The 10,554-nt window shown below is 44.5% G+C and overlaps 1 protein-coding gene across 1 annotated transcript in view; it reads left to right on the top strand.

The window, feature by feature from the left end:
- The first annotated feature begins 116 nt into the window (after positions 1 to 116).
- Positions 117 to 10,554, top strand: part of gnpat (glyceronephosphate O-acyltransferase) — a 49,757-nt gene continuing 39,319 nt past the window's right edge. The window contains exons 1-5 of the mRNA XM_072498470.1: positions 117 to 355; positions 3,671 to 3,862; positions 7,409 to 7,585; positions 8,663 to 8,792; positions 8,935 to 9,062. Of these exons, the coding sequence (XP_072354571.1) occupies positions 299 to 355; positions 3,671 to 3,862; positions 7,409 to 7,585; positions 8,663 to 8,792; positions 8,935 to 9,062 (684 nt within the window). The 5' untranslated portion in view covers positions 117 to 298. The remainder of the gene's footprint in view (positions 356 to 3,670; positions 3,863 to 7,408; positions 7,586 to 8,662; positions 8,793 to 8,934; positions 9,063 to 10,554) is intronic.

Genomic DNA, 10,554 nt, shown 5'->3' with positions numbered 1-10,554 from the left:
CGGGGTGGTGGCCGTGGTCTCCGGGAGGCGTGATTCTCTGGGCGGCGGTCGGGGTGGTGGGCGTGGTCTCCGGGAGGTGTGGTCCCCCTGGGCGGCTGGTGGGCGTGGTCTCCGGGGGGGCGTGGTTCGCTGGGCGGCGGTTGGGCTGGGTGCGTGCAGCTTGCGCTCGCTCGCTCGCTCGCCCGGGCCTGCTCTCTCGCATGTCGGTGCTGAGTTGTGTGGGGTCCTGGCGGGGCCCTGGTCATCTTGCTCTCCATTCCTAGTCGAGGCCGCAGGCAAAGGCTATTATGAGACGCAGATGTCTCACTTGGCCACTGTCAGCATGGCGAGCCCGGCTATGGAGTCTCTTTACCCGGTGAGTGCTGTTCGTTTCCGGGAGGGGTGGTCTGGGTGGTGTTGACACCGCTCCTGGTGGCGGCGGTGCCCCGGGGTAACTGGCGGGGGGCGGGGGGGGGGGGGTATTTATATCATTGGCTGGTGTCAGGCACACTCTGCATGTACCTTGTGTAGTGTGAAGAGAGGATTGTACCGGGGGATGTGAGTGTGTGTAACTCAGTGAGGTAACTCCTGGGCCCTGACTGCAGGAGCCCAGAGGGTAGGGAGCAGGAAGTCACAAACCTTTGCCCGTACTGTGAGCACAGTAAGAAGTCTTACAACACCAGGTTAAAGTCCAACAGGTTTGTTTCAAATCACTAGCTTTCGGAGCGCAGCTCCTTCCTCAGGCGAAAGCTAGTGTTTGAAACAAACCTGTTGGACTTTAACCTGGTGTTGTAAGACTTCTTACTGTGCTCACCCCAGTCCAACGCAGCATCTCCACATCATGGCTACTGTGAGGCAGAGAGGAGATGGGATGGGGGGGGGGGGGCATTGAGAAAGGAGAGGATTGGGAGATTTCAGGCTCTGTGATCAGGGGTAGAGATTCTGCACTGTCTTGTCGAGGGCTGAGAACAAAGATCAACAAGGGGAACGGAAGCATTGATCTCAAGATTTAAGTAAAATTTAGATTTATTCAGTGTTGGGAAGGACACTGACGTTCTGCTAGATTGGAACTAGTTAATCTGGTTTAGTCGTGACGAACCTAACCTGGAAATGATGTACCTATTAGTCTTAGATCAATAATGAGGCTAAATATGGAATCTTGGTTCAGGATTGACTTTGAAAATTGTCTTTGCAATACTATACTGTAGTTAGTCGTGCCCCAGCAATAACACCCTCCTCTGATTTAAAAGATTGTGCATTCAAATCCCACTCCACAAAAACACGAGCACAAAATCTGGGCTGACACTCAGTACCAATAGAGTGCTGCATTGCACTGTCAGCGGTACTGTCCTTTAAATGAGACATTAATTAAACTGAGGTCCCACCTGCTCTATTAGGTGGATTCAAAACATATCATGGCATTGTGCTTGAGACACTACTATGTGGTGTTTCTTTCCTATCAGCAAGATACCAACAATTTAATGGTGTGCACTTGTATGAAGTGTAATTTACAAGCAGGATATGAAACAAACTTTAAAAAAAATATTTTTATTCTCCTTTTTCACATTTATCATATTTACATAACAAATAATTAACATAACAACAAATATAATGGCAATCGCCTCATCCCACCCACCCTCAAACAGCTCCCAACATTTCGAATACAAAACATCAATGAAAAAGAATCATCATTAATTTATATATTCCAAGCCCCCCCCCTAATGTTCAATGTCATCCAATTCATGAAAATGCGTGATGAACAAGGCCCATGAGTTGTAGAACCTCATCCTCCCCTCAAATCGAACTTTACTTTTTTGGGCGTTAAGAACTCCAGGTCCCCCCACCACATCAGGGCACAGAGCGGAGAAGCCGACCTCCATCCCAACAGAATCTGCCTTTGGGCAATCAGTGAGGCGAAGGCCAAGACATCAGCCTCCGCACCCGCTTTGAACCCCTGCCAATCCGACACCCCGAGTATGGCTTCGAGGGAATCTGATTCGAGTCTCGCGTGCACCACCTTTGAGATTACCCTAAAGATTTCCCTCCAATACCTCTCCAGTTTTGGGCATGACCAAAACATATAAATGTGATTTGCGGGTCACAAACATCTTCCACCCCTTCAAAAAGTCAGCTCATCCTTACCCTTGGGAGATGCGCCCTATACACCACCTTCAACTGTATCAGCCCCAACCTCACGCATGAAGTTGAAGCATTCACCCTCCGTAGCACCACACACCACAAGCCCTCCTCCATACCCTCTCCCAACTCTTCCTCCCACTTTGCCTTACTCCCAATCAGTGATACCTTATCTACTCCCAGAAAAAAAACATAAATCGCCGACAGCACCCTTTTCTCCAATCCCCCCGCCATCAATATCTCTTTCAACAGTGTGGGGGCCGGCCGGTGCAATCGGAAAACTCTGTACCTCCTTCCTGGCAAAACTTTGGGCCTGCATATACCTAAACATTTCCCCCTGCCCCAACCCACATGGCCCCCCCCAAGTGCCTCCCAGAAACAAATCCTTTAATACCCTAACTCCCATCTCTGAAAATTCCCATCCCACCTCCCTGGTTCAAATCTATGGGTCCATTTCCCTTGACCCTGCCCACATTCTAAGGTGCTGCCCCAATGCCTCCAAATCTTGAGCGTCGTCACTACCACTGGACTCACTGAATATTTCCCTGTGGCCATCGGGAGCAGCGCCTTTACCAAGGCACTCAGCCCTGACCCCCTGCATAGACTCTCCTCCATTCTAACCCACTGGGAGTCTCTCTCTCTCTCTCTCTCTCTCTCTCTCTCTCTCTCTCTCTCTTTCTTCCCCCCCCCCCCCCCTCTAACCCAGCCCCAAACCTTCTCAGCATTTGCCGCCTAGTAATAAATACTACAATAAATTTGGGAGCCCCATCCCCCTGGCTGCCGTCCTCTCTGCAACAGTACCTTCTTATTCCTAGCCACCTTACCCTCCCAAATAAATAAGGTAATCATCTTTTCTACTTCCTTAAAAAAACGCCTTTGATAAAAAGATCGGCATGCACTGAAAAATGAACAAAAACCGCAGCAATATATTCATCTTAATTGCTGCACCCAACCTGCCAGCAATAGAGGAAGACAATCCCATCTTGCCAAATCTGCTTTCACCCCACTGTCTCCACAACCCCAAACCTCTCAACGCGATGGCCAAAGGCTTGATTGCCAACACAAACAACTGGGGGAACATAGACATCCCTGTCTGGTCCCTCGATGTAGAGCAAAATTCTCAGAATTCCTATTATTCGTGCGGACACTTGCCCTTGGCTCCCTGTAAAGTAATTTCACCCAATCCACAAATTGCGGCCCACTCCCAAACCGCTCCAAAACCGCCATCAAATACTCTATCCGGTCAAACGCCTTCTCGGCGTCCAGCGCCACTACTACCTCTGTCTCCCTCCACTCTGCCGGTGCCATAACTTAAATCAAAACCCTCTTAATGTTTGAAAAAAGCTGCCTCACTCTTACAAACCCCGTCTGATCTTGCCCTATCACCTTCGGGAGGCACTCCTCTAACCAACTGCCAAGTGCCTCTCGACCATTTACTTTCAAAGGAGAACAGTGCTAACTTCTTCAATTTAGTTAAAGCTTGAACCTAGTTAGAGCAACTGGATCTGCATGTTTATTTACCTTTCTAATTCAAAATCATGTTTTTTGTTGATAGCAGAAGGATATGACACTGAATAAAAGAGATGGATTTGAAGACTTGATGGAAGAGCGCAGACACAGCAGTGATCTGAGATACGCCATGCGATGCTACACTCCAGTACTTTACAAAGATCTTGTGCCCCGTACCCCGAGTGCTCTTAGGAGCATTGTACTGAAATCTGACCAAGTACAATATGTCATCAAACAGGTAAGTGTTAGATTTGGATGGGTTCACTTACATTTAAAAATGTGGAATCTAAATAAGATTGTAGAAGTATAGCATTTGGTCTTTCAAAATTCAGCTATTTTGATTGATATGGGAAGGTGATCATGTCACCGGTCTAGTGATCCAGAGATCCAGTGGACACAGGTCTAAATCCCACCAGAGCAACTGGTGGAATTTAAATTCAATTAATAAAATCTGGATTTGAAGGCTAGTCTCAGTAATGGTGACCATGAAACTATCGTAGATTGTTGTAAAAACACATCTCTTTCACTTTAGAAAAGGAAATTGTCCATTTTTACCTAACCTGACCTCCATTAGACTCCAGATCCTCAGCAATGTGGTTGACTCTTAACTGCCCTCTGCAAAGACCTTGCAAGCCACTCGGGTCAAGAACAATTGGGGGTGGACATCAAATGCTGCCTTGCCAGTGATGCCCACATCCCAACAAAGAGTCATAGAATCCCTACCGTGCAGAAGGAGGTCATTAAGTCTGCATCCACCCTCTGAAAGAGCACCCTACCTTGTCCCACTACCCCTCCCTATCCCCAGAACTCTGTCCAGACTTGGACATAAAGGGGAAATTTAGACTGGCTAATCCACCTAACCTGCACATTTTTGGACTGTGGGAGGAAACTGGAGCACCCGGAATGAATGAAGAAAACAAAAAATTATGTTGATTTGTGCTGGGAATTTCCGTCATAGGTTCTGGGTTCCCACTGGGTGTGGTAAGAGAAGCGATGATACTCCCGCAGAGAGTGGAAAAAAATCATAAGTCACCAAACACGCATCGAATCTTACAGCACAGAAGGAGACCGTTCTGCCCATTATGTCATTGCTAGCTCTTGAAGAACTATCCGATTAGAACCACTATCTTTTTCTCCAAAAAAGGTGAAAAGAGGCCTGGCAACAGTTTATCTGAGATTTATTAACAAGTAGAAACATCGATTTAAAAACTTTAAATTCCACAAATACGATGAGCTGTGTGGTTTATGCTGTTTTAAATTCATGATATGCGAGGCTACCAACCAACGTTGGGGAAATCCTTGGTGTGACCAGTCAACCACCTCGAGTTGTCGGTCTGCCTAAAAGCAGCAAGTTGCACTCATCAGCTGGGTTCTGGAATGACTTTTCTCTGTTTTAATTCAGGGCCGCATGTTCTTCTGTCCTTGCATCCTGATAGCCTTCAGTTAACATGGGAATTCCAACACTTGCAAGTTTCCTTCCAAGTCAGACACCATCCTCATTGGGGGTCAAGATCCTGGAACTTTGAGGAGGTGGTGGTGTAGTGGTATTGTCACTGGACCAGGAAACTAGAGACCCAGGGGTATTGCTTTGGAGACCCAGGTTCGAATCCCACTATGCAGATGGTGAAATCACGGAGCCAAGGACCAAGGTTCGATCACAGCCCTGGGTCACTGTCCATTTGGAGTTTGCACATTCTCCCCGTGACTGCATGGCTCTCTCCACCACAACCCAAAGCCACGCTAAATTGCCCCTTAAATTGGGGGGGGGGGCATGTTTTAAAAGTTCCTGGAATGTCTTGTCTAACAGCAATAATGCTTATTGCCCATTTCTAGATGCCCTTGAGAAAGTCTTCTTGAACCACTGTACTCAGTGTGGTGAAGGTATGCCTGTAGTGCCGTTAGACGGAAAGTTCCAGGAACCTTTTTTTTTTTATTTTCAAAATTTTCCCCCCAATTTTGAGGAGCAATTTAGCGTGGCCAATCCACTTAACCTGCACATCTTTGGGTTGTGGGGGCGAAATCCACACAGACATGGGGAGAATGTGCAAACTCCACACGGACAGTGACCTTATTTTTACAAATTTTGCAATATCTGGTGCAGTATAAACATGGCATGAGCAGATATTTTTCCTCCTGGTTTTTAGCCTCCTTTTTACACTTTTCTGTCATGGTATTTACAGTGCGCGTCTTTACACAAACTTCCCAATTGTGAATTAGTATAGTTTGCACTTGCATTGAGCTTTCTCACTACACTTCCTGCATAGTTAGATTTTGGCCCTATCTCTGGATTTGAATTGTATTTAAATTAAAACTGTAGCATCAGTGTAAAGTGAAGCCACTTTGCATTATTGCCGCAGTCATAGTTCATTACACCCATAGAAAAATGTCAGTACTGCAATAGAAGCTGGGACATTCCTGCCTCCATGCCACCCTTTTGCTTTCATTCATTGGACAGAGTAGTTAAGAATCAGGAACATTGCGTACATGTGTTAAATTGTGACTCTGGGGCAGAGGTTCCCAGCTAGTGTGCCGTGAAGGCTCCACAAGTGTGCCACTAAATAAAATTCAAAATTATTAAACAATAATGTAAATAATCAAAATGTAATCCTTGTTTTCAGCTGGGTGTTCGGCATCTCTAAGTCCCGATAAACCTCTGACCTCCCACGCATGCACCGGCTGGGAATGGGCGACACGTGCGCGTTTCGGATTTTATACATTGGTCATGTGCATAGGCCGAACCCATGTAAAAAAGGTCAGAACTGTGCATGCGTGGCCCTTTCTGGCTGGCACATGCATGGTTCGGATTACCCATATAAAACATTCCGAACCATGCATGTGCAGCCTTTTCCTGACTGGTGCAAGAGCAGGCGATCCCAGATTCTTTAGGAATTGGATATGCTGACCACAGAGTTGAAGGCAAAGGCCCAGTGCGCCGGCACAAAAGCCTGGACGAAGTGAGGGAGATGAGGGAATTAAAAAAACAGGAGAGAAGACAAAGAGTAGTACAAAAAAAACAATGTGCCCAGTAAGAGAAGAAGGCAGAGGTAAGAAACAGGAACCAATAAAATTGAGGAGAAACAGGCTCCAATATTGTGTTTGACATGCAAATAGTGATGAGGCTTTCATTGTAAATCTCTTAACCTAATGAAAATTGTATTGGTGGCAGTTCAGTTGGCGAAAATCGGAGGTGTGCCTCAAAACCTTAATAGGTGTGCCATTACATAAACAAAGGTTGGGAACCACTACGGCAGTCGATTTTCCACTGAACGTGGTTTGAGTTGGTATATCAATCTTTGTCTGGAACAATTACTGTGAATAGGGTGGCATGATAGTGCAGTGGTTAGCACTACTGCCTCACTGTGCCGAAGACCCAGGTTCAATCCAAGCCCGGGTCACTGTCCGTGTGGAGTTTACACATTCTTACCGTGTCGGCGTGGGTCTCACTCCCACAACCCAATGATGTGCAGGCTAGGTGAATTGGCCACGCTAAATTGCCCCTTAATTGGAAAACAATATTGGGTACTCTAAAAACAAATTTCAAAACAATTACTGTGAATATGACTTGTCCTCAAATTAATTAGAAAGATATTTGCGTACGTGAATACACCAGCAGTATTATTTCACCAAATACAAAGCCGTATGTTTTGTGAGTTTGAAGCTCAGTCTTTGAAATTTGCGATGCTAAATGGTCTGTTGCCTGTTTCATGAGTTACTGCTGAAGGGGACGGTGGAAAATTACTTGCATTAAGCTCTGTAATTGCACTTCTATGTTGTATTTTATCAGTTGTCAAAAGAAACTGGTGAATCTCCAGATATCATTAGCGATGAAGCATCTGACATTTTGGAGAAGATGGGCCATGGCCTTCGGTTAAGTGTGGTCCGATTCTTTGCATTTGCCCTGAGCAAAATCTTTAAAGCCCTCTTCCAGAAAGTGCGCGTGAACGAAGAAGGAATTCACAAGGTTCGTTTCCATCTTTTGTGACCTTGCCTTGCGATAATATTTTGTTCACTTTACTGAAAAATGATTTATAGGATGTTTATCATTGCACTAAAATGTGGCACTGAACTTTGAAAATAAGCTTTATTTTTAAAATTCCCTGAACGCACCTATGTTTCTTTTCTTCTCCTCTGTTTAAGATAGTCACTTGCTGGTTATATTTTTATGGGTAACTTTTCACCCAACATTGGCTGCGGCACCAAACCTCTAGAATTCACTCCCTAAATCCATACTCTTCATCGCTCCCTAAAACTGACCTTTGGCAGAAATCTGGTCACCTGTTTTAAATCTGTCTTTGTTTGACTTTGTTTCCATGTTCTTTTCTATTTTAATGGGACTATATAAATGCTGGCAATACAAAATTATCTCTCCCTCCCTCTTTTCATTTCATTTCATTTTTCATTAAATGCCTGCTGTTTCTGGCTTGCTGGACAAGTGGACCCTGCCCACCTGATCCTGAAAATAGTGGTCAGCTTCCCCATGTTGCTGCAAAGACCAGAACCTCTGATCTGAAGATCTACCCTCCTGTGCTGTGTTCCATGATGCAGGAGATCCATAAATGCAGTTTTAATAGTAAATCCTACAGAAAATGTAGGATTGTTCGTATGTTCGAAAATGTTTTTGAACATACGAACAAGGAGCACAAATAGGTAGGTCTTTTGACCCCTCAAGCCTGTTCTGCCACTAAATGAGATCATGGCTCATCTGATAGTAACTTCATATCTGCATCATGTCTACCCCCAATAGTCTTGCTTATCAAGAATCTATCCAACTCTGCCTTAAAAATATTCCGACTGCTTCCACCATCTTTTCAGGAAGGGAGATCCAAAGATTCACAGCCCTCCGAGAGAACTAATTTTGTTTCATCTCCATTTTAAAATGAATGACCCTTATTTTTAAAGAGTGGCAAACAAAATTTGTCAAGCTTGTTCTATTCCATTGGATGGTGCACAGTTTCATTTTGTAAATACAGATATTTTTCTTTGAAGTGTAATTCATCTGTACTAAGTAAGGATCTGTGAATATGTTTCCTTATTTCAGCTGCATCAGGCTATTCAAGAATACCCAGTTGTTCTGCTGCCAAGCCATCGCAGCTACATAGACTTCCTCATGTTATCATATATTATGTACACCTATGATCTCTGCTTGCCGGTCATTGCTGCTGGAATGGGCAAGTATCAGTTTTAATACACAAGCTAGGCATAATTAGTTTAATTGCTGTATACACTGTGGAATCTGGCTCAAATTAATAACACAATCTATTTGTTTCTGATCTTAACTCCTACACTGACCATAATTTTGTTTTTCCACAGATTTTATGGGAATGAAAATAGTGGGAGAGATGCTGCGAATGTCAGGTGCTTTTTTCATTCGGCGTTCATTTGGAGCAGACAAGCTGTACTGGGCGGTTTTCTCTGAATATGTGAAAACAATTCTGCGGGTCAGTATTCTGTTTACTACTGATGCACTAAAGAAAATAATTGGTATTCTGTTGTAATTACTGACATGTTACCACCTTGTTGAAATTGTCTTGAAATTTCCATCTACCTGTAGCACTGTTTCTGTTGGGGCTGTTTGGTGATCTTATCTCTCTATGTTAACTTAAAGTACAAATTGCAACACAGGAGGGAGCCATCTGGCTTGCTGTGTCTATGCTGTATCTTTGCTGGGGCAATCTAAAATGAATCCCACTGCCCACTCTCTCCACACAACCTTATATCTTGCTGCAGCTTTGAATTTATAAAAAAATAATACCCAGTTTTAGAATACCCAGTTCATTTTTTCCAATTAATGGGCAATTTAGCGTGGCCAATCCACCTAACCTGCACATCTTTTGGGTTGTGGGGGTGAAACCCACGCAGACACTGGGAGAAACTCCACATAGACAGTGGCCAAGAGCCGGGATCAAACCTGGGACGTCGGTGCTGCGAGGCAGCAGGGCTAACCCACTGCGCCACCGTGCTGCAGCTTTGAACTTTAACTCCTTTTCCCTTAAAGGGTGCAATGGTCTCAGCCTCAACTCTTCTCTGTGGCAAAGCGTCCATGCTCTAACATCCCTCTATGCAAAGAGATTCTTCCTAACCTCTTTGGCAGTTTTCAGTTGATTATCCCTCAATGAGCCTCCATCTCAAGCAAATAAGTTGGCTTATTGACCACATCAAAACTCTTTTGAAATTCAAAAAACCTGTAATATATTTCTTAATTGAATTATTTAAGTAACACCCTAAACAGTGCAGTACTCTTGCTTATTCCACAAGATGAACAGAGCATTGCACTGTTCAGTGTGCTATTGCTATGCATCAATGATGATGTAATTGGAAGTTCATTTGCATTTATCCAGCAAGAACCAGAAATAACTATTGTAACATATTAGGAATGTTCTCGTTAGCAACAGTAATGGTTTAAATTCATTTCAGTTGCAGCCTATATTAAGTATAGTAGTCTCTGGGTGTTTTGCAGGCAGTAGATGGAGGGAAAAAGAAGAGGGGCACGGTGTGGCGGGAGGGGGGGGGGGTCAAAATCATGGTTGAATAAGTGTCTAGTGGGCTCTAGTGGCAGTAAGGGGCAAGGTGGAAATGCTCACGGAGGGGGTTCTAGAGGCTAGCACTAAAGTACTGCCTAATGGCGAGCAGAGAATGAGAAATGGCTACAACCTGTTGCTCTTATTAGCCTTAGTTTTATGAGCTCTAATTATGTCACCTTTGCTCACGAGTCGCCAAGTATCTTTCTGATACCGCCACGCAGTTCAAGCTCGAGTTATGATTAATAAGACAGCACACCGCTTAGTAAGATTGAAATCAACGGTCATTTATTATGTACAGCAATAAATACTTACACAATAATCCTACTTTCTATATCACAACCTACCACTACTGGCCAATACTTAACTTTTGTGAATGGCCCACCAGGTCAGGGAAACAAATAACTTATCG

The sequence above is a fragment of the Scyliorhinus torazame genome, chromosome 4 (genome assembly GCF_047496885.1).
Source record: "Scyliorhinus torazame isolate Kashiwa2021f chromosome 4, sScyTor2.1, whole genome shotgun sequence".
In the NCBI taxonomy this organism is placed as follows: domain Eukaryota; kingdom Metazoa; phylum Chordata; class Chondrichthyes; order Carcharhiniformes; family Scyliorhinidae; genus Scyliorhinus; species Scyliorhinus torazame.
This window is presented reverse-complemented; position numbering and strand designations above follow the sequence as displayed.